Source organism: Oncorhynchus gorbuscha, linkage group LG05 (assembly GCF_021184085.1).
Source record: "Oncorhynchus gorbuscha isolate QuinsamMale2020 ecotype Even-year linkage group LG05, OgorEven_v1.0, whole genome shotgun sequence".
In the NCBI taxonomy this organism is placed as follows: domain Eukaryota; kingdom Metazoa; phylum Chordata; class Actinopteri; order Salmoniformes; family Salmonidae; genus Oncorhynchus; species Oncorhynchus gorbuscha.
Genome location: NC_060177.1, coordinates 90456755 through 90482226, shown reverse-complemented (window position 1 = coordinate 90482226; position 25472 = coordinate 90456755). Strand labels below are relative to the sequence as shown.

Genomic DNA, 25472 nt, shown 5'->3' with positions numbered 1-25472 from the left:
CGATATTGTCATGCAGGTGAAAGAGGACCCAAAAGCGACTTAACAGAAACAGAGTTTATTTAAGTCCAAACAGGGAATAACAGAAATCCTCTAGTCTGTAGAGGGGAATAACTGGAGAAGCGGCCACAGACTGCAGGTCGCTTCGGGTAGGCGCAGGCCGTAGTTGACAGAGACACCTGCTCACACGCAGCATCTGATGAAGGCAAAAAACACGACAGGACAGGGCGATACACAATCACAGCAAAAACACGACAGGACAGGGCGAAACACAATCACAGCATGGTGAATACTAAACAAGGAACCGACGGGACAGGAACGGAACACAAAGGAATAAATAGGGACTCTAATCAGGGGAAAGGATCGGGAACAGGTGTGGGAAGACTAAATGATGATTAGGGGAATAGGAACAGCTGGGAGCAGGAACGGAACGATAGAGAGAAGAGAGAGCGAGAGAGTGAGAGAGGGAGGGGAGAGAGAGGGATAGAAGGAGGGAAAGAACCAAATAAGACCAGCAGAGGGAAACGAATAGAATGGGGAGCACAGGGACAAGACATGATAATAAATGACAAACATGACAGTACCCCCCACTCACCGAGCGCCTCCTGGCGCACTCGAGGAGGAATCCTGGCGGCAACGGAGGAAATCATCGATGAGTGAACGGTCCAGCACGTCCCGAGACGGAACCCAACTCCTCTCCTCAGGACCGTAACCCTCCCAATCCACTAAGTATTGGTGACCCCGTCCCCGAGAACGCATGTCCATGATCTTATGTACCTTGTAAATAGGTGCGCTCTCGACAAGGACGGGAGGGGGAGGGAAGACGAACGGGGGTGCGAAGAAAGGGCTTAACACAGGAGACATGGAAGACAGGATGGACGCGACGAAGATGTCGCGGAAGAAGCAGTCGCACAGCGACAGGATTGACGACCTGGGAGACACGGAACGGACCAATGAACCGCGGAGTCAACTTACGAGAAGCTGTCGTAAGAGGAAGGTTGCGAGCCTAAGGCGATGTGAGACCATGGTCGAGAAGGAATGGGAGCGGTCTGAGACGACCGGCAGGAGGAGAGTTACCCGACTTAGTCTGCGCGCAGTCCGAACAAGCAGCCACGAAACGGCGCGTGTCACGCTCCTGAGTCGGCCACCAAAAGCGCTGGCGAATAGACGCAAGAGTGCCTCGAACACCGGGATGACCAGCTAACTTGGCAGAGTGAGCCCACTGAAGAACAGCCAGACGAGTGGAAACAGAAACGAAAAGGAGGTTACTAGGACAAGCGCGCGGCGACGCAGTGTGCGTGAGTGCTTGCTTAACCTGTCTTTCAATTCCCCAGACTGTTAACCCGACAACACGCCCATAAGGAAGAATCCCCTCGGGATCAGTAGAAGCCACAGAAGAACTAAACAGACGGGATAAGGCATCAGGCTTGGTGTTCTTGCTACCCGGACGGTAAGAAATCACAAACTCGAAACGAGCGAAAAACAACGCCCAACGAGCTTGACGGGCATTAAGTCGTTTGGCAGAACGGATGTACTCAAGGTTCTTATGGTCTGTCCAAACGACAAAAGGAACGGTCGCCTCCAACCACTGTCGCCATTCGCCTAGGCTAAGCGGATGGCGAGCAGTTCACGGTTACCCACATCATAGTTGCGCTCAGATGGCGACAGGCGATGAGAAAAATAAGCGCAAGGATGAACCTTATCGTCAGACTGGAAGCGCTGGGATAGAATGGCTCCCACGCCTACCTCTGAAGCGTCAACCTCGACAATGAATTGTCTAGTGACGTCAGGAGTAACGAGGATAGGAGCGGACGTAAACGTTCTTTTAGAAGATCAAAAGCTCCCTGGGCGGAACCGGACCACTTAAAACACGTCTTGACAGAAGTAAGAGCTGTGAGAGGGGCAGCAACTTGACCGAAATTACGAATGAAACGCCGATAGAAATTAGCGAAACCTAAAAAGCGCTGCAACTCGACACGTGACCTTGGAACGGGCCAATCACTGACAGCTTGGACCTTAGCGGAATCCATCTGAATGCCTTCAGCGGAAATAACGGAACCGAGAAAAGTAACGGAGGAGACATGAAAAGAGCACTTCTCAGCCTTTACGTAGAGACAATTCTCTAAAAGGCGCTGTAGAACACGTCGAACGTGCTGAACATGAATCTCGAGTGACGGAGAAAAAAATCAGGATATCGTCAAGATAGACAAAAACAAAGATGTTCAGCATGTCTCTCAGAACATCATTAACTAATGCCTGAAAAACAGCTGGCGCATTGGCGAGACCGAACGGCAGAACCCGGTACTCAAAATGCCCTAACGGAGTGTTAAACGCCGTTTTCCACTCGTCCCCTCTCTGATGCGCACGAGATGGTAAGCGTTACGAAGATCCAACTTAGTAAAGCACCTGGCTCCCTGCAGAATCTCGAAGGCTGATGACATAAGGGGAAGCGGATAACGATTCTTAACCGTTATGTCATTCAGCCTCGATAATCCACGCAGGGGCGCAGAGTACCGTCCTTCTTCTTAACAAAAGAACCCCGCCCCGGCCGGAGAAGAAGAAGGCACTATGGTACCGGCGTCAAGAGACACAGACAAATAATCCTCGAGAGCCTTACGTTCGGGAGCCGACAGAGAGTATAGTCTACCTCGAGGAGGAGTGGTCCCCGGAAGGAGATCAATACTACAATCATACGACCGGTGAGGAGGAAGGGAGTTGGCTCGGGACCGACTGAAGACCGTGCGCAGATCATGATATTCCTCCGGCACTCCTGTCAAATCGCCAGGTTCCTCCTGAGAAGTAGGGACAGAAGAAACGGGAGGGATGGCAGACATTAAACACTTCACATGACAAGAAACGTTCCAGGATAGGATAGAATTACTAGACCAATTAATAGAAGGATTATGACATACTAGCCAGGGATGACCCAAAACAACAGGTGTAAACGGTGAACGGAAAATCAAAAAAGAAATAGTCTCACTGTGGTTACCAGATACTGTGAGAGTTAAAGGTAGTGTCTCAAATTTGATACTGGGAAGATGACTACCATCTAAGGCAAACATGGGCGTAGGCTTGTCTAACGGTCTGAAAGGAATGTTATGTTTCCGAACCCATGCTTCGTCCATGAAACAACCCTCAGCCCCAGAGTCAATCAAGGCACTGCATGTAGCACCCGAACCGGTCCAGCGAAGATGGACCGACATAGTAGTACAAGATCTAGATGAAGAGACCTGAGTAGTAGCGCTCACCAGTAGCCCTCCGCTTACTGATGGGCTCTGGCCTCTTACTGGACATGAATTAACAAAATGTCCAGCAACTCCGCAATAGAGGCACAGGCGGTTGGTGATCCTCCGTTCCCTCTCCTTAGTCGAGATGCGAATCCCTCCCAGCTGCATGGGCTCAGTCTCAAAGCCAGAGGAGGGAGATGGTTGTGATGCGGAGCAGGGAAACACCGTTGATGCGAGCTCTCTTCCACGAGCCCGGTGACGAAGATCTACCCGTCGTTCTATGCGGATGGCGAGAGCAATCAAAGAGTCCACATCTGAAGGAACCTCCCGGGAGAGAATCTCATCCTTAACCACTGCGTGGAGTCCCTCCAGAAAACGAGCGAGCAGCGCCGGCTCGTTCCACTCACTAGAGGCAGCAAGAGTGCGAAACTCAATAGAATAATCCGTTATGGACCGTTCACCTTGGCATAATGAAGCCAGGGCCCTAGAAGCCTCCCTACCAAAAACTGAACGGTCAAAAACCCGAATCATCTCCTCTTTAAAGTTCTGGAACTTGTTAGAGCAATCAGCCCTTGCCTCCCAGATAGCTGTGCCCCATTCTCGAGCCCGGCCAGTAAGGAGTGAAATGACGTAAGCAACCCGAGCTCTCTCTCTAGAGTATGTGTTGGGTTGGAGAGAGAACACAATCTCACACTGCGTGAGAAAGGAGCGGCACTCAGTGGGCTGCCCGGAGTAGCAAGGTGGGTTATTAACCCTAGGTTCTGGAGGCTCGGCAGGCCAGGGAGTAACAGGTGGCACGAGACGTAGACTCTGGAACTGTCCAGAGAGGTCGGAAACCTGAGCGGCCAGGTTCTCCACGGCATGGCGAGCAGCAGACAATTCCTGCTCGTGTCTGCCGAGCATAGCTCCTTGGATCTTGACGGCAGTGTAACGAGCGTCTGAAGTCGCTGGGTCCATTCCTTGGTCGGTTCCTTCTGTCATGCAGGTGAAAGAGGACCCAAAAGCGACTTAACAGAAACAGAGTTTATTTAAGTCCAAACAGGGAATAACAAAAATCCTCTAGTCTGTAGAGGGGAATAACTGGAGAAGCGGCCACAGACTGCAGGTCGCTTCGGGTAGGCGCAGGCCGTAGTTGACAGAGACACCTGCTCACACGCAGCATCTGATGAAGGCAAAAAACACGACAGGACAGGGCGATACACAATCACAGCAAAAACACGACAGGACAGGGCGAAACGCAATCACAGCATGGTGAATACTAAACAAGGAACCGACGGGACAGGAACGGAACACAAAGGAATAAATAGGGACTCTAATCAGGGGAAAGGATCGGGAACAGGTGTGGGAAGACTAAATGATGATTAGGGGAATAGGAACAGCTGGGAGCAGGAACGGAACGATAGAGAGAAGAGAGAGCGAGAGAGTGAGAGAGGGAGGGGGAGAGAGAGGGATAGAAGGAGGGAAAGAACCAAATAAGACCAGCAGAGGGAAACGAATAGAATGGGGAGCACAGGGACAAGACATGATAATAAATGACAAACATGACAGATATTCGCTTATTATCAAATCCCAAAAAAAGAGCCATTCAATTCTACAACCACCGAAAAGGAAGTGATTCACAAACCTTCACCTACAGAGAGTAAATAATAATAATATATGCCATTTAGCAGACGCTTTTATCCAAAGCGACTTACAGTCATGTGTGCATAGTGTGTTTTGTTTTAAGTAATAGAATACAATAGCAATAATGAGGACTGGTGTTCAGGGGTAGATGTTAGTGGAGGTAATATGTACGTGTCGGTAGGGGTTTATAACGAGTGCCCTGAGAGTCAGGAAGCAGGAAGTGAATATTTAATAAATAAACTGAACATAATACAAAACAAGAAACACTAACAGCACACAGACACGAAACTGAAACAATGACGTCTGGGGAAGGAACAAAAGGGAGGGACATATATAGGGAAGGAACCAAAGGGAGTGACATATATAGGGAAGGAACCAAAGGGAGTGACATATATAGGGAAGGAACCAGAGGAAGTGACATATATAGGGAAGGAACCAAAGGAGAGACAGATATAGGGAAGGAACCAAAGGGAGGGACATATATAGGGAAGGAACCAAAGGGAGTGACATATATAGGGAAGGAACCAAAGGGAGGGACATATATAGGGAAGGAACCAGAGGAAGTGACATGTATAGGGAAGGAACCAATGGGAGAGACATATATAGGGAAGGAACCAAAGGGAGGGACATATATAGGGAAGGAACCAAAGGGAGTGACATATATAGGGAAGGAACCAATGGGAGGGACATATATAGGGAAGGAACCAAAGGGAGTGACATATATAGGGAAGGAACCAAAGGGAGGGACATATATACGGAAGGAACCAATGGGAGTGACATATATAGGGAAGGAACCAAAGGGAGGGACATATATAGGGAAGGAACCAAAGGGAGGGACATATATAGGGAAGGAACCAAAGGCAGGGACATATACGGAAGGAACCAATGGGAGTGACATATATAGGGAAGGAACCAAAGGGAGGGACATATAGGGAAGGAACCAAAGGGAGTCACATATATAGGGAAGGTAATCAGGGAGGTGATGGAGTCCTGGTGAGTGTGATGACACGCTGGTGCGCATAACAATGGTGACAGGTGTGCGCCATCATGAGCAGCCTGGTGACCTACAGTTGAGAACCGGATAGGGAGTAAACGTGTTAGGGTTAGTTAATACATGTAGGTAGGGGTAAAGTGACTATGCATAGATAATAAACAGAGTAGCAGCAGTGCATGGGAAGAGAGTGTGTGTGTGTGTGTGTGTGTGTGTGTCCTTGGTCATCTCTACTGCCTCTGATCTAACGGACTCACTAAACCTGAATGCTTCAATTGTAAATGATGTCTGAGTGCTGGAGTGTGCCCCTGACTATCTGTAAAAAAAATATATATATATATATATTGTGGCAAACCTCTTCAAGGTTTGGAGTGTTTGTCACAAAGGTTTGTGACCATTAGTGTTTCTCTCTCTCCGTGCTTTTAACAGGTTTATATGATAGATCTGTTCCTGGGGCCGTCGCCCTGGCTGTCGGATCCGATAATTAACCTCTCTTATTCTCTCCAGTACTTCATATGGTCATTTCCATGTGGCTAGTAGTCTGCACTCTACCGTGGGGATCAGCACTAACACCTTATCTCCCGGTTGAAATTCCCTCAGGGTAGCCTGCCAATTATAATTGTGCCGCTGGTGGGAATGACTGTGGCTATCCTGTCTTGCATTGCCGTGACGTGCTCTATGACACTAGTATACGGGGTGGATTGGTGCTCCCAGGTTTCCCGGGCGATGTCTAAGATTCCCCGGGATGCCTCCCATATACCAGCTCAAAGGGAGAAAACCCCAGCGAGGCTTGAGGAACCTCTCTAATGGCAAACATCAGATACGGCAACATGCAATCCCAGTTTTTCCCATCCTTATCGATTACCTTCCTGAGCATTGACTTCAGGGTCCGGTTGAATCTCTCAACCAGCCCGTCCGTCTGAGGATGGTAATCCGATGTCCTCAACTGTTTCACCTGCCACAGTTTATAAAGGTCTGCCATAAGACGGGACATAAAGGGGGTCCCGTAGTCAGTAAGGATCTCCTTTGGAACCCCTACCCTGGTGAACAAGAGCACTAATTCCTTTGCAATATTTTTGGAATGGCTTCTGGGTAGCGAGTGGCATAATCTAGAATGACCAGAATGTATTGGCGCCCTCTGGCGGATTTGGGTAGTGGGCCCACTATATCCATCGCTATCCTCTCAAATGACGTTTCGATTATGGGGAGTGGCACTAACGGGCTTCTAACAGCTGGTTGGGGAGCTGTTAACTGACACTCCACAATGCCGAGCCACTTCAGCCTGAATTCCTGGCCAGTAAAACCTCCTTACAATCCGGTTTCAGGTTTAATCGATACCAAGATGTCCACCCAGAATATGCCCATGAGCTCGATCCAGTACTGTCCTCCGGTACCGGGTGGGGACCAACAACTGTTCCACCACATCAACCCCTATTTTTAAGAATCTGTACACCAAACCCTTTTTCATGATGGAGTGGGGAAAACTATTAGGCATCATCCCATCATTTATGGGAGCACCATCTACAACCTGCACGTCTGCTCTGGCTTGCTAGAGGGTTGGATCCTGGTTTGTTTTTTCTGGTTTTCCCGAAATTAGTCAAGAACCCTGCCAGGTCTGCTGGTTCTACATCGTCGTCCTCTGGATTCAGATCGACCTCAGCCCCACTAGTACTGGGCTGTTCGTTATCAACGAGGTTTGCCACTTCATCCTCATCCTTACCTACTAGCACATGTGAGGTTGGCCCCTGGGAGACCATTTCATTTCTTGATTTTGGTTGAAGGCCCCTTCTTCCTGCCCATGCTTTGGCCTAATTTAGCAACGTTAGGAAAGTATCTACCCAATATTACATCATATGGCATCTCTGGGACCACGCCGACCTCATAATCCAGCAGACCGTCCTCTGTGGTCAGCTTTCGGAAAAGCTGACCACGACTCCATTTTGCTGATCCCTGCCTACAGACAGAAATTAAAACAAGAGGCTCCCACGCTGAGGTCTGTCCAACGCTGGTCAGAACAAGCTGACTCTACACTCCAAGACTGCTTCCATCACGTGGACTGGGACATGTTTCGTATTGCGTCAGATGGGAATATTGACGAATACGCTGATTCGGTGTGCGAGTTCATTAGAACGTGCGTCGAAGATGTCGTTCCCATAGCAACGATAAAAACATTCCCTAACCAGAAACCGTGGATTGATGGCAGCATTCGCGTGAAACTGAAAGCGCGAACCACTGCTTTTAATCAGGGCAAGGTGTCTGGCAACATGACTGAATACAAACAGTGCAGCTATTCCCTCCGTAAGGCTATCAAACAAGCTAAGCGTCAGTACAGAGACAAAGTGGAATCTCAATTCAATGGCTCAGACACAAGAGGCATGTGGCAGGGTCTACAGTCAATCACGGACTACAAGATGAAATCCAGCCCAGTCACGGACCAGGATGTCTTGCTCCCAGGCAGACTAAATAACTTTTTTGCCCGCTTTGAGGACAATACAGTGCCACTGACACGGCCTGCAACGGAAACATGCAGTCTCTCCTTCACTGCAGCCGAGGTGAGTAAGACATTTAAACGTGTTAACCCTCGCAAGGCTGCAGGCCCAGGCGGCATCCCCAGCCGCGCCCTCCGAGCATGCGCAGACCAGCTGGCCGGTGTGTTTACGGACATATTCAATCAATCCCTATACCAGTCTGCTGTTCCCACATGCTTCAAGAGGGCCACCATTGTTCCTGTTCCCAAGAAAGCTAAGGTAACTGAGCTAAACGACTACCGCCCCGTAGCACTCACTTCCGTCATCATGAAGTGCTTTGAGAGACTAGTCAAGGACCATATCACCTCCACCCTACCTGACACCTAGACCCACTCCAATTTGCTTACCGCCCAAATAGGTCCACAGACGATGCAATCTCAACCACACTGCACACTGCCCTAACCCACCTGGACAAGAGGAATACCTATGTGAGAATGCTGTTCATCGACTACAGCTCGGCATTCAACACCATAGTACCCTCCAAGCTCGTCATCAAGCTCGAGACCCTGGGTCTCGACCCCGCCCTGTGCAACTGGGTACTGGACTTCCTGACGGGCCGCCCCAGGTGGTGAGGGTAGGCAACAACATCTCCTCCCCGCTGATCCTCAACACGGGGGCCCCACAAGGGTGCGTTCTGAGCCCTCTCCTGTACTCCCTGTTCACCCACGACTGCGTGGCCACGCACGCTCCAACTCAATCATCAAGTTTGCGGACGACACAACAGTGGTAGGCTTGATTACCAACAACGACGAGACGGCCTACAGGGAGGAGGTGAGGGCCCTTGGAGTGTGGTGTCAGGAAAATAACCTCACACTCAACGTCAACAAAACTAAGGAGATGATTGTGGACTTCAGGAAACAGCAGAGGGAACACCCCCTATCCACATCGATGGAACAGTAGTGGAGAGGGTAGCTAGTTTTAAGTTCCTCGGCATACACATCACAGACAAACTGAATTGGTCCACTCACACTGACAGCGTCGTGAAGAAGGCGCAGCAGCGCCTATTCAACCTCAGGAGGCTGAAGAAATTCGGCTTGTCACCAAAAGCACTCACAAACTTCTACAGATGCACAATCGAGAGCATCCTGGCGGGCTGTATCACCGCCTGGTACGGCAACTGCTCCGCCCTCAACCGTAAGGCTCTCCAGAGGGTAGTGAGGACTGCACAACGCATCACCGGGGGCAAACTACCTGCCCTCCAGGACACCTACACCACCCGTTGTTACAGGAAGGCCATAAAGATCATCAAGGACATCAACCACCGAACCACTGCCTGTTCACCCCGCTATCATCCAGAAGGCGAGGTCAGTACAGGTGCATCAAAGCTGGGACCGAGAGACTGAAAAACAGCTTCTATCTCAAGGCCATCAGACTGTTAAATAGCCACCACTAACATTGAGTGGCTGCTGCCAACACACTGTCATTGACACTGACCCAACTCCAGCCATTTTAATAATGGGAATTGATGGAAATGATGTAAATATATCACTAGCCACTTTAAACAATGCTACCTTATATAATGTTACTTACCCTACATTATTCATCTCATATGCATATGTATATACTGTACTCTACAACATCGACTGCATCCTTATGTAACACATGTATCACTAGCCACTTTAACTATGCCACTTTGTTTACTTTGTCTACACACTCATCTCATATGTATATACTGTACTCGATACCATCTACTGTATGCTGCTCTGTACCATCACTCATTCATATATCCTTATGTACATGTTCCTTATCCCCTTACACTGTGTATAAGACAGTAGTTTTGGAATTGTTAGTTAGATTACTTGTTGGTTATCACTGCATTGTCGGAACTAGAAGCACAAGCATTTCGCTACACTCGCATTAACATCTGCTAACCATGTGTATGTGACAAATAAAATTTGATTTGATTTGATTTGATTTGATTTGATTTGTTTGTATGCTCACTAAGGCCGTGGGGTACAGACGGGTATCCCCATGAATGCATGGAACACTGATATCCTGTCTTGTATCCAGTTTATGAGTCGGCACTAGGCTTGCAACGACCAGGGTTAGCATACTGCCGGAATCCAGCAGTGCTTCAACCTCTTCCCCTTCAACCTTCACATATGTTTGTTTCTTGATCTTTCAAGTACAGTGGTTAAAACAGGACATGCATACCATGTATCATCTTCATTTTCACTGAGGTTACATTGCATTGGCTCTTCTTTAATAGGGCAGTAGGCTGCAATATGTCCCGGTCAATTACAATTGTAACAGATAATAGGGTTTCGGGGGGGGAAGACCCCCTCGACACCCGGTCCCGGTTTTTCCCTTAGTGTCTCGGCCCGATTCTGATTCTTTCCTCATGGCCCCACACTGCTCTCTTCCCCCATATGTTGGGACAGCCTTACCCTGTCCACTGGTTCGCCCAGGCCTGGGGAACGGGAATCTTTCCTCCTGTGCCTGCTCAGCTGTTCCTGCCGTACAATACCGTTCAACCAGGCCCAACCCATCTTCTCACTTCTTGGGGTAGACCTCGCTGAAACTGGTTGAGTACGATGGTCTCGAAGATCTCGGGGGATGAATGGGTCTCCGGTCTCAACCATTTCCGTGCCAGGTGAATCAGGGAACATTTTTATTTTTCTTCTACATAACCAGCGGTATGGTTAGTCCATTGCCCGCATTCCCCACCACGTGTGGCAAACCTCTTCAAGGTTAGGAGCGTTTGTCACAAATTAAGTGGGAAACTGTCACCAAATCCCCCAAGAATGAGAGTTCTTTCGAACAGGACAGTTCCTGTGTGTTTGTTTCTCCGTCCTGGTCCCCCCAGACCCTAGGCAAGGTCAAGGATAGCAGGGTTCGGTACACAAATCGGGTTCTCGATTTCTCCAAAACAGTCCAGCTCATACACGGTAAATCCAGCCAACATCTATTGTATCTTTCGCTATTGTTCATAGATCCTTCCAGCCCTCTCTCGCTCCCTTCCTGGTTTTTCTTGACCCTTTATCTGTGGGTCGGCTCCACCTCCACCTGAGGGTTCCCCTTGCGTCTGGGACTTGTAGTTTTGGCGGTCGGCCATTTTGTGAACGGGCAGAGCCCGTTTATTAGTTCTGCTCTCACATATCTGCCATTTATCACTCGACCCCCTTCTTTGCCACAATATATATATATATATATATATATATTGGTCATCTGGTTTGCTTAATATAAGGAATTTAATATAGTTAAGTATATTTTAGTAATTACGCTTAAGTGTATTTTATGCTCTGTAGCGCCTTACGGTCAGATGCCAAGCAGTTGCCAAATCAAGCGGTAATGCAGACAGTCAAGATGCTCTCATTGGTGCAGCTGTAGAACTGTTTGAAGATCTGAGAGTGGCTCTTTAGCAACAAAACATGAACTGTCCTTTATGAATCCTCTTAAACAACAGGCAGAGGAGAGGGCCTCTAAGCATTATGGATGGACCCCTGTGGTGGTGACACATTGTGGGACAGATCAATCAACTGGTTGAGGTGGTGAGAGGGAGGAGGGAGAGGAGGGAGCGACAGAGGTAAACAGGGTTAGTGAGGGTGGGGGTGAGGAGAGGGAGAGATAAGTAAGGGGGTGAGAGGGAGAGATGGGTAAGGGGGGTGAGAGGGAGAGATGGGTAAGGGGGGGGGTGAGAGGGAGAGATGGGTCAGGGGGTGAGAGGGAGAGATGGGTGAGAGGGAGAGATGGGTAATGGGGGTGAGAGGGATCAAAAAGGGAGAGATGATGACAGAGAGAACTGATGACAGGGAGAGATGATGACAGAGAGATCTGATGACAGGGAGAGATGATGACAGGGAGAGATGATGACAGGGAGAGATGATGACAGGGAGAGATGATGACAGGGAGAACTGATGACAGGGAGAACTGATGACAGGGAGAGATGATGACAGGGAGAACTGATGACAGGGAGATCTGATGACAGGGAGAGATGATGACAGGGAGAGATGATGACAGGGAGAGATGATGACAGGGAGAGATGATGACAGGGAGAGATGATGACAGGGAGAGATGATGACAGGGAGAACTGATGACAGGGAGAACTGATGACAGGGAGAGATGATGACAGGGAGAGATGATGACAGGGAGAACTGATGACAGGGAGAGATGATGACAGGGAGAGATGATGACAGGGAGAGATGATGTCAGGGACAGATGATGACAGGGAGAACTGATGACAGGGAGAACTGATGACAGGGAGAGATGATGACAGGGAGAGATGATGACAGGGAGAGATGATGACAGGGAGAGATGATGACAGGGAGAGATGATGACAGGGAGAGATGATGACAGGGAGAGATGATGACAGGGAGAGATGATGACAGGGAGAGATGATGAATGTTAGCGACATAATGAACCAAGTGCGCTAACTATTATAAATGGCGTTCTCTAGCTGAAATGGCGTTCTCTACCATCATCACAACAAATGCTCATTAGCTTTTTATGAGGGATTGTGTAAATAATAAATATAATTTAATTACATCCATCACAAATGCAAATTTGTGAGTTTTAAGAGCGCTGGGGAATAAAAAATGATGCCATAATGCCTTGGGCTAATGTTGCGTACCGGCCTGCAGTGAGGAGATGGGCATTTTGTTTATGCAAGACTGGCATATTTTTGGTTATGGTAGTCAATATCTGTTTAAATTATTATTTCATTGTTTAATTGTTTGATGAAAAGATTTCCTGATTATCACCATGTTGTTCCTGGATTTATCCTCCCGTCCCAGGTGGCCAAATCAAATACAGCCCATTTACCCAGCCTCACAATCATTCACACAAACACACACACACACGCACGCACGCACGCACGCACGCACACACACACACACACACACACACACACACACACACACACACACACACACACACACACACACACACACACACACACACACACACACACACACACACACACACACACACACATCCAATTTTAACCAGCCTCGTAATCATTAATTCACACTCAAACAATTTGCATATCCCGCCTTCAAACAAACAAACAGAATGATCCAAAGTTGACACATTATATAGTACGGGAACCTGTCTAAAACAATGGTACTTAGCTAAAACAATGGTACTTAGCTAAAACAATGGTGCTAAGCCAAAACAATGTTACTAAGCTAAAACAATGGTGCTAAGCTAAAACAATGGTGCTAAGCTAAAACAATGGTACTTAGCTAAAACAATGGTACTAAGCTAAAACAATGGTACTAAGCTAAAACAATGGTATTAGCTAAAACAATGGTACTTAGTTAAAACAATGGTACTTAGCTAAAACAATGGTACTTAGCTAAAACAATGGTACTTAGCTAAAACAATGGTGCTAAGCCAAAACAATGTTACTAAGCTAAAACAATGGTGCTAAGCTAAAACAATGGTGCTAAGCTAAAACAGTGGTACTTAGCTAAAACAATGGTACTAAGCTAAAACAATGGTACTAAGCTAAAACAATGGTACTTAGCTAAAACAATGGTATTAGCTAAAACAATGGTACTAAGATAAAACAATGGTACTAAGCTAAAACAATGGTATTAGCTAAAACAATGGTACTTAGTTAAAACAATGGTACTTAGCTAAAACAATGGTACTTAGCTAAAACAATGGTACTTAGCTAAAACAATGGTGCTAAGCCAAAACAATGTTACTAAGCTAAAACAATGGTACTAAGCTAAAACAATGGTACTAAGCTAAAACAATGGTACTTAGCTAAAACAATGGTATTAGCTAAAACAATGGTACTTAGCTAAAACAATGGTACTAAGCTAAAACAATGGTATTAGCTAAAACAATGGTACTTAGTTAAAACAATGGTACTTAGCTAAAACAATGGTGCTAAGCTAAAACAATGGTACTCAGTTAAAACAATGGTGCTAAGCTAAAACAATGGTACTCAGTTAAAACAATGGTACTTAGCTAAAACAATGGTGCTAAGCTAAAACAATGGTACTCAGCTAAAACAATGGTACTTAGCTAAAACAATGGTACTAAGCTAAAACAATGGTGCTAAGCTAAAACAATGGTAATAAGCTAAAACAATGGTACTTAGCTAAAACAATGGTGCTAAGCCAAAACAATGTTACTAAGCTAAAACAATGGTGCTAAGCTAAAACAATAGTGCTAAGCTAAAACAATGTTACTAAGCTAAAACAATGGTACTTAGCTAAAACAATGGTGCTAAGCCAAAACAATGTTACTAAGCTAAAACAATGGTGCTAAGCTAAAACAATAGTGCTAAGCTAAAACAATGGTACTAAGCTAAAACAATGGTACTTAGCTAAAACAATGGTGCAAAGCCAAAACAATGGTACTTAGCTAAAACAATGGTACTAAGCTAAAACAATGGTACTAAGATAAAACAATGGTACTAAGATAAAACAATGGTACTTAGCTAAACCAATGGTACTAAGCTAAAACAATGGTACTTAGCTAATACAATGGTACTAAGCTAAAACACTATGCTACCATCACTCTAGGATGTACATTTGCCACCTAAATCAGAGGATAACTTACTGTTGCTGGGTAATCTGGGCTGAAGCATGCCAATTAGACATACAGGGGGACTGGCCCTTGTTAACCATGTAGCAAGCTGAGTCCCAATGGATTTATGTGTCGGCATGTAGTTCTGGCCTCAAACAAACACATGTACGCACAGACACACAAACATACACAGACCACGGACACACACAGACACACACGGACACACACGGACACACACAGACACACACAGACACACACAAACACACACACACAGACCCACACAGACCCACACGGACACACACACACACACACACACACACACACACACACACACACACACACACACACACACACACACACACACACACACACACACGGACACGGCCGTACACACACGGACACACACAGACACACACAGACACACAAACACACACAGACACACAGACACACACCGACACACACGGACACAGACACAGACACAGACACACACAGACACAGACACACACAGACACAGACATACACAGACAGACACAGACACAGACACACACAGACACAGACACACACAGACACAGACAGACACAGACACACACAGACACACACAGACACAGACACACACAGACACAGACATACACAGACACGTACCTTTTCAGGGGGGAGGTGCTCAAAATGAAAAAAAGTGTAAGCTCCACCCCCTTTTATTTAAATGTTTTACTTTCATAATTCACGTCAAAATGTATGACACCAAATGCCTCTGTAGCGAAAGAAAGTAGTGTCATTTTTCAGCGTAGGCCTTTTTTATTTCTCCAAACAACACACTCTCATCATCTTAAATTATAAACCAGCTAGTTACACTGCCTAACTAAAGACGTGATTGACATCTGGAACAGAAGGTGCATCATCAGCTGATGTTGATGATTGATGTAAATATGCTAGTTAGCTAGCTACTATATTTCTTTACTGATTGTGAAGGTGGGCTGTCAGCTGATGTTGATGATTGATGTAAATATGCTAGTTAGCTAGCTACTATATTTCTTTACTGATTGTGAAGGTGGGCTGTCAGCTGATTGTTGATGTTAATATGCTAGTTAGCTAGCTACTATATTTCTTTACTGATTGTGAAGGTGGGCTGTCAGCTGATGTTGATGATTGATGTAAATATGCTAGTTAGCTAGCTACTATATTTCTTTACTGATTGTGAAGGTGGGCTGTCAGCTGATGTTGATGATTGATGTAAATATGCTAGTTAGCTAGCTACTATATTTCTTTACTGATTGTGAAGGTGAGCTGTCAGCTGATGTTGATGATTGATGTAAATATGCTAGTTAGCTAGCTACTATATTTCTTTACTGATTGTGAAGGTGGGCTGTCAGCTGATGTTGATGATTGATGTTGACGGTTAATGTAAATCTGTTCGTTAGCTCCGTTTATTTTACTGATCGATCTGTTTACTCCTTCCTCCTGCTGGTATCAGCTCAACCAGGCCGAATATGGGTGACGATGTGGGACGAAATCAAGTGTTAATCAAATGCAATGCTGCTGTGTCTGTACTGATGATATTTTTGAACTAAACAGCGAGCTAACACACTTTACCAGTGACCACTTCTCTCACAGCCCTACGTGTTTGAAAACTGTGGGCATCAATCTCAGTACAGGTTCAAACTGGGTAAAAGGCGCAAGCAGACACAAGTGGAGCTCTGTACAGTCAATCACATTCAATCAATTATGTTTATAAAGCCCTTTTTACATCAGCAGATGTCACAAAGTGCTTATACAGAAACCCAGCTTAAAACTCCGCCAAACAGCAAGCAATGCAGATGTAGAAGCACAGTGGCTAGGAAAAACTCCCTAGAATGTGTAAATCAAGAGAACAGACGGGGGAGGTGAACTTGACAACTTGTGGGCAGTGGATTCCAAACAACAGATGACAATAAATCTACAAAAATAAAAATCATTTTGGGGGAAATTATGTCACTTTGGAGACTGGAAGGACAAAGGGTCATGTTGCTCTGATCAGGTAGTGTCCTATCTGTGTACACACACACACGCACGCACGCGCACGCGTGCACACGCGCGCACACGCACGCACGCACGCACGCACGCACACACACACACACACACACACACACACACACACACACACACACACACACACACACACACACACACACACACACACACACACACACACACACACACACACACACACACACACACCAACCTCCACGAATATCCCTGGTCAGTGTCAACAACAAGAGCATTCAGACTGTCAGTCACGTACCCTCCTAAACCATCATGTAGATTACATTACAAAGTCTGTTTTCACTCACCATGTCGTGCTTTCATTTATATGATTGGTTTACAGCTGGGACCATATTTAGCAACTCCCTCTCTACCTGTATTGTGGAGCTGTGGACTAAATACTGTACATGGTTACCCTTTCTGTTGGATGGAGGTTAAATACTGGGTCATCATATATGTTACATTGTGATTAAATACATTGTTATCCTATCTGTGAAATATCTGTGAAATTAAATACATGGTTATCTTATCTGTGAAATTAAATACATGGTTATTATATCTGTGAAATTAAATACATGGTTATTCTATCTATTCTATACAGGCTTTCATGCCTCAACCAGATCGCCTGGCACCCCTGCCTCAGCCGGCTCATTCTTCTTTCATGCTTCAACCAGATCGCCTGGCACCCCTGCCTCAGCCGGCTCATTCTTCTTTCATGCTTCAACCAGATCGCCTGGCACCCCTGCTTCCACTGGCTCGTCAGGTTCTCATGCCTCAGCCGGCTCGTCAGGTTCTCATGCCTCAGCCGGCTCGTCAGGTTCTCATGCCTCAGCCGGCTCGTCAGGTTCTCATGCCTCAGCCGGCTCGTCAGGTTCTCATGCGTCAGCCGGCTCGTCAGGTTCTCATGTGTCAGCCGGCTCGTCAGGTTCTCATGCCTCAGCTGGATCGTCAGGTTCTCATGCCTCAGCTGGATCGCCAGGCACCCCTGGTGACAGGTTCTCAAGCATTAGCAGGGGTGACCGGTCTACTCCTGATCCCCTGGTTCGTCCTATTGTACGGCGTCCTGCGGCTGGAGTCTCGTGTCGGGGAGGGGGTCACGTTTACTCCCTCTCCGGCCTCTGGGTCATCAGGCTGCTGATTCTCCCGTGCACCTGTCACCATCGTCTCTCACGCACCTGCGCCTCATGACACTCACCTGGACTCCATCCCCTCCTTGATTATCGTCTCTATATCTGTCACTCACCTGGACTCCATCACCTCCTTGATTATCGTCCCTCTATCTGTCACTCACCTGGACTCCATCACCTCCTTGATTATCGTCCCTATATCTGTCACTCACCTGGACTCCATCCCTCCTTGATTATCGTCCCTCTATCTGTCACTCACCTGGACTCCATCACCTCCTTGATTATCTTCCCTATATCTGTCACTCACCTGGACTCCATCACCTCCTTGATTATCGTCCCTGTATCTGTCACTCACCTGGACTCCATCACCTCCTTGATAATCTTCCCTGTATCTGTCACTCACCTGGACTCCATCACCTCCTTGATTATCGTCCCTGTATCTGTCACTCACCTGGACTCCATCACCTCCTTGATTATCTTCCCTGTATCTGTCACCTCACCTTGGTTCTTTCCTCAGGTGTTATTGACACTCTGTTTCCGTTGTTTGTCGTGTTCGCTTCTTTAAGTTATTGCTCCCTGAACATGCTTCTTTAATTTATTAAAACGCTCCCTGAACATGCTTCTTTAATTTATTAAAAACGCTCCTGAACATGCATTCGCTCCCTGAACATGCTTCTTTAATTTATTAAAACGCTCCCTGAACATGCTTCTTTAATTTATTAAAACGCTCCCTGAACATGCTTCTTTAATTTATTGCTCCCTGAACATGCTTCTTTAATTTATTAAAACGCTCCCTGAACATGCTTCTTTAATTTATTAAAACGCTCCCTGAACATGCTTCTTTAATTTATTAAAACGCTCCTGAACATGCTTCTTCCCTAATTCTTTAATTTATTAAAACGCTCCTGAACATGCTTCTTTAATTTATTAAAACGCTCCTGAACATGCTTCTTTAATTTATTAAAACGCTCCCTGAACATGCTTCTTTAATTTATTAAAACGCTCCCTGAACATGCTTCTTTAATTTATTAAAACGCTCCCTGAACATGCTTCTTTAATTTATTAAAACGCTCCCTGAACATGCTTCTTTAATTTATTAAACGCTCCTGAACATGCTTCTTTAATTTATTAAAACGCTCCCTGAACATGCTTCTTTAATTTATTAAAAAACATGCTTCCCTGAACATGCTTCTTTAATTTATTAAAACGCTCCCTGAACATGCTTTAATTTATTTCTTTAATTTATTAAAACGCTCCTGAACATGCTTCTTTAATTTATTAAAACGCTCCCTGAACATGCTTCTTTAATTTATTAAAACGCTCCCTGAACATGCTTCTTTAATTTATTAAAACGCTCCCTGAACATGCTTCTTTAATTTATTAAAACGCTCCCTGAACATGCTTCTTTAATTTATTAAAACGCTCCTGAACATGCTTCTTTAATTTATTAAACGCCCTGAACATGCTTCTTTAATTTATTAAAACGCTCCCTGAACATGCTTCTTTAATTTATTAAAACGCTCCCTGAACATGCTTCTTTAATTTATTAAAAACATGCTTCTTTAATTTATTAAAGCGCTCCCTGAACATGCTTCTTTAATTTATTAAAACGCTCCCTGAACATGCTTCTTTAATTTATTAAAACGCTAAAGCGCTCCCTGAAACTTTAATTTATTGCTCCCTGAAGATCCCGACTCTCAACGCACATCGTCACATAATACAGGACAACTTGTTTGTGTGTTTTTTTCGATTTGCACCAATAAATCATGTCAATGTAATACTACAAATGTTTACAATTAAAGGTTTTTTTCAATTCCAATTCAACGGGACAGCAATGGGGACACTCATTACCGCACAGTACGATTCAAATATGAAGTGCTACTCTATCACCAGTAGCAAAAAATGTCTTGTTTGGTGTACCATGGAGTACTGAGTTTATATCATTCATAAATCAATAATATCCTGAAAGGCCACAAAGGGCAACAGAATGTCCTCCTGGAGGAATTGTTGAAAGGAAAACCATTTAAATTAAGATTTCCCTGGATAAGATTTTTACGAGTACTAAATTGACACGTGTCTGGAAATTAATGACTCTATACTACACCCACTACACCTCGCTCTGAGTCAGTGACACACACACGCGCACACGCACGCACGCACACACACACACACACACACACACACACACACACACACACACACACACACACACACACACACACACACACACACACACACACACACACACACACACACACACACACACCTGATCATTGGTCTGATTAATAGAGGTTGAATTGGATATTTAATTGGATGTGGTTACGATTATATAGCCTAGTCTCTGCTATGATCAACCAGCCCAGACAACCAAAGATGGCACCCATGTGTGTACGTGTGTGTATTAGTGTGTTTTTGTGAGTGCGTACCACTTCTACCCCCCACCACCCCACATAGACTTCTACCTCTCCATCCCCCAACCTCTCCACCCCAACCCCCACATAGACTTCTACCTCTCCACCCCCACCACCCCTACCTCTCCACCCCCACCATATAGACGTCTACCTCTCCACCACCCCTACATAGACTTCTACCTCTCCACCCCCCACCCCCACATAGACTTCTACCTCTCCACCCCCAACACCCCTACCTCTCCACCCCCCACATAGACTTCTACCTCTCCACCCCCACCCACATAGACTTCTACCTCTCCACCCCCACATAGACTTCTACCTCTCCACCGCCCCACCATATAGACCTCTACCTCTCCACCCCCACCATATAGACTTCTATCCCCCCACCACCCCTATCTCTCCATCCCCCACCATTTAGACTTCTACCTCTCCACCCCCACCACCTCTACCTCTCCACCCCCCACCATATAGACATCTACCTCTCCACCCCCCACCATATAGACTTCTACCTCTCCACCCCCCACCATATAGACTTCTACCTCTCCACCCCCCACCATAGACGTCTACCTCTCCACCCCCACCACCCTTATCTCTCCACCCCAACACCCCTACATAGACTTCTACCTCTCCACCCCCACCACCCCTACCTCTCCACCCCACCCCCACATAGACTTCTACCTCTCCACCCCTACCATATAGACTTCTACCTCTCCACCCCCCCACCATATAGAGGTCTACCTCTCCACCCCCCACCACCCCTACCTCTCCACCACCCCTACATAGACTTCTACCTCTCTACCCCCAACACCCCTACCTCTCTCCACCCCCCTCATATAGACGTCTCACCTCTCCACCCCCCCCTCCCCATATAGACGTCTACTCTCCCCCCCACCATATAGACTTCTACCTCTCCACCCCCCACCATATAGACTTCTACCTCTCCACCCCCCACCCCCACCCCTACCTCTCCACCCCCTCCCCATATAGACGTCTACCTCTCCACCCCCCACCATATAGACTTCTCCCTCTCCACCCCCCCACCATGTAGCCTCTACCTCTCTACCCCCACCATATAGACTTCTACCTCTCCACCCCCCACCATATACACTTCACCTCTCCACCCCCCACCATATAGACCTCTACCTCTCCAACCCCCACGAAATAGACTTCTACCTCTCCACCCCCCTCACCATATAGACCTTCTACCTCTCCACCCCCCACCACCATATAGACCTCTACCTCTCCACCCCCCACCATATAGACTTCTACCTCTCCATCCCCCACCACCCCCTACCTCTCCACCCCCACCTAGACCTCCACCCCCCACCATGTAGACCTCTACCTCTCCACCCCCCACCATATAGACCTACCTCTCCACCCCCCACCATATAGACCTTCTACCTCTCCCCCCCACCATATAGACCTCTACCTCTCCACCCCCCCACCATATAGACTTCTCCTCTCCACCCCCCTACCATGTAGACCTCTACCTCTCCACCCCCCACCATATAGATCCTACCTCCACCCCCACCATATACACTCTACCTCTCCACCCCCCCACCATATAGACCTCCACCTCCATCCCCCACCACCCCTACCTCTCCACCCCCCACCATATAGACCTCTACCTCTCCACCCCCCACCATATAGACCTCTACCTCTCCACCCCCCACCATGTAGACCTCTACCTCTCCACCCCCCACCATAGACCTCTACTCTCCACCCCCCCACCATATAGACCTCTACCTCTCCACCCCCCACCATATAGACCTCTACCTCTCAACCCCCCACCATATAGACTTCTCCCTCCCACCCCCCACCATATAGACCTCTACCTCCACCCCCACCACCATATAGACCTCTACCCTCAACCCCCCACCATATAGACCCTCCTCCACCCCCCCACCATATAGACCTCTACCTCTCCACCCCCCACCATATAGACCTCTACCTCTCCACCCCCCACCATATAGACCTCTACCTCTCCAACCCCCCACCATATAGACCTCTACCTCTCCACCCCTCCCCACCATATAGACCTCTACCTCTCCACCCCCCACCATATAGACCTCTACCCTCTCCACCCCCCACCATATAGACCTCTACCTCTCCACCCCCCACCATATAGACCTCTACCTCTCCACCCCCACCATATAGACTTCTACCTCTCCACCCCCCACCATATAGACCTCTACCTCTCCACCCCCCACCATATAGACTTCTACCTCTCCACCCCCTCCCCACCATATAGACTTCTACCTCTTCCACCCCTTCCCCCACCATATATACCTCTACCTCTCCACCCCCCACCATATAGACCTCTACCTCTCCACCCCACCATATAGACCTCTACCTCTCCACCCCCCACCATATAGGGTCTACCTCTCCACCCCCCACTCCACCCCCCACCTATATAGACTTCTACCTCTAGACCCACCCCCCCCACCATATAGACTTCTACCTCTCCAACCCCCCACCATATAGCCTCTACCTCTCACCCCAACATATAGACTACCTCTCCACCCCCCCACCATATAGACTTCTACCTCTTCCCCCACCATAGACCCCTACCTCCACCCCCCCCCATATATACGTCTACCTCTCCACCCCCCACCATATAGACTTCTACCTCTCCACCCCCACCATATAGACTTCTACCTCTCCACCCCCACCATATAGACTTCTACCTCTCCACCCACCCCCATATAGACTTCTCCCTCTCCACCCCCCCATGTGGGCCTCTACCTCTCCACCCCCCACCATATAGATCTCTACCTCTCCACCCCCCACCATATAGACCTTCTACCCTCTCCACCCCCCCCACCATATAGACCTCTCCACCCCCCACCATATAGACTTCTATCTCTCCACCCCCACCATATAGACTCTACATCTCCCCCCACCATTAGACCTCTACCTCTCCACCCCCCATGTAGATCTCCTACCTCTCCACCCCCCACCATATAGACTTCTACCTCTCCACCCCCACCATATAGACCTCTACCTCTCCACCCCACCATATAGACCTCTACCTCTCCACCCCACCATATAGACCTCTACCTCTCACACCCCCCCACACCCCTACCTCTCCACCCCCCACCATATAGACCTCGTCTCCACCCCCACCACTATAGACCTCTACCTCTCCCACCCCCACCATATAGACCTCTACCTCTCCACCCCCACCATATAGACCTACTACCTCTCCACCCCCCACCATATAGACTACCTCTCCCACCCCCCACCATATAGACTTCTGACTCTCCACCCCCCCTACCATGTAGACCTCTACCTCTCTACCCCCCACCATATAGACTTCTCACTCTCCACCCCCTACCATGTGAGCCTCTACCTCTCCACCCCCCACCATATAGACCTCTACCTCTCCACCCCCCACCATATAGACTTCTACCTCTCCACCCCCCACCATATAGACTTCTACCTCTCCACCCCCCACCATATAGACCTCTACCTCTCCACCCCCCCACCATATAGACTTCTACCTCTCCACCCCCACCATATAGACCTCTACCTCTCCACCCCCACCACCATATAGACCTCTACCTCTCCACCCCCCACCATATAGACCTCTACCTCTCCACCCCCCACCATATAGACCTCTACCTCTCCACCCCCCACCATATAGACTTCTCTCCACCCCCACCATATAGACCTCTACCTCTCCACCCCCCACCATATAGACCTCTACCTCTCCACCCCCCCCACCATATAGACCTCTACCTCTCCACCCCCCACCATATAGACCTCTACCTCTCCACCCCCACCATATAGACTTCTACCTCTCCACCCCCACCATATAGACTTCTACCTCTCCACCCCCCACCATATAGACCTCTACCTCTCCACCCCCCACCATATAGACTTCTACCTCTCCACCCCCCACCATATAGACTTCTACCTCTCCACCCCCCACCACCATATAGACTTCTACCTCTCCACCCCCACCATATAGACCTCTACCTCTCCACCCCCCCACCATATAGACTTCTACCTCTCCACCCCCCCACCATATAGACTTCTACCTCTCCACCCCCCACCATATAGACTTCTACCTCTCCACCCCCCCCACCATATAGACCTCTACCTCTCCACCCCCACCATATAGACCTCTACCTCTCCACCCACCACCACCATATAGACTTCTACCTCTCCACACCCCCCACCATATAGACTTCTACCTCTCCACCCCCACCACCATATAGACTTCTACCTCTCCACCCCCCCACCATATAGACTTCTACCTCTCCACCTCTCCCACCATATAGACTTCTACCTCTCCACCCCCCCACCACCATATAGACCTCTACCTCTCCACCCCCACCATATAGACTCTACCTCTCCACCCCCCCACCATATAGACTTCTACCTCTCCACCCCCACCACCATATAGACCTCTACCTCTCCACCCCCACCACAGCCCCTACCTCTCCACCCCCACCATATAGACCTCTACCTCTCCACCCCCCACCATATAGACCTCTACCTCTCCACCCCACCACCACCCTCTACCTCTCCACCCCCCACCATATAGACCTCTACCTCTCCACCCCCACCATATAGACCTCTACCTCTCCACCCCCCACCATATAGACTTCTACCTCTCCACCCCCCACCATATAGACTTCTACCTCTCCACCCCCCACCATATAGACCTCTACCTCTCCACCCCCCCACCATATAGACCTCTACCTCTCCACCCCCACCATATAGACCTCTACCTCTCCACCCCCCACCATATAGACCTCTACCTCTCCACCCCCACATCCCCACCACCACCTATGAACTTCTACCTCTCCACCCACCCCCCCCACCATATAGACCTCTACCTCTCCACCCCCTCCCCACCATATAGACTTCTCACACTTCCACCCCCCACCATATAGACCTCTACCTCTCCACCCCCCACCATATAGACCTCTACCTCTCCACCCCACCATATAGACTTCTACCTCTCCACCCCCACCATATAGACTTCTACCTCTCCCCCCCCACCATATAGACCTTCTACCTCTCCCCCCCCACCATATAGACTTCTACCTCTCCAC

The 25472-nt window shown here is 47.9% G+C and overlaps 1 protein-coding gene across 1 annotated transcript in view; it reads right to left on the bottom strand.

Annotated features, from left to right (window-relative positions):
* Positions 1-25472, bottom strand: part of LOC124036654 (keratin-associated protein 5-1-like) — a gene marked incomplete at both ends in the record, with an annotated part of 84068 nt that overhangs the window by 8152 nt on the left and 50444 nt on the right. The window contains one exon of the mRNA XM_046351476.1: positions 15372-15491. Within this exon, the coding sequence (XP_046207432.1) occupies positions 15372-15491 (120 nt within the window). The remainder of the gene's footprint in view (positions 1-15371; positions 15492-25472) is intronic.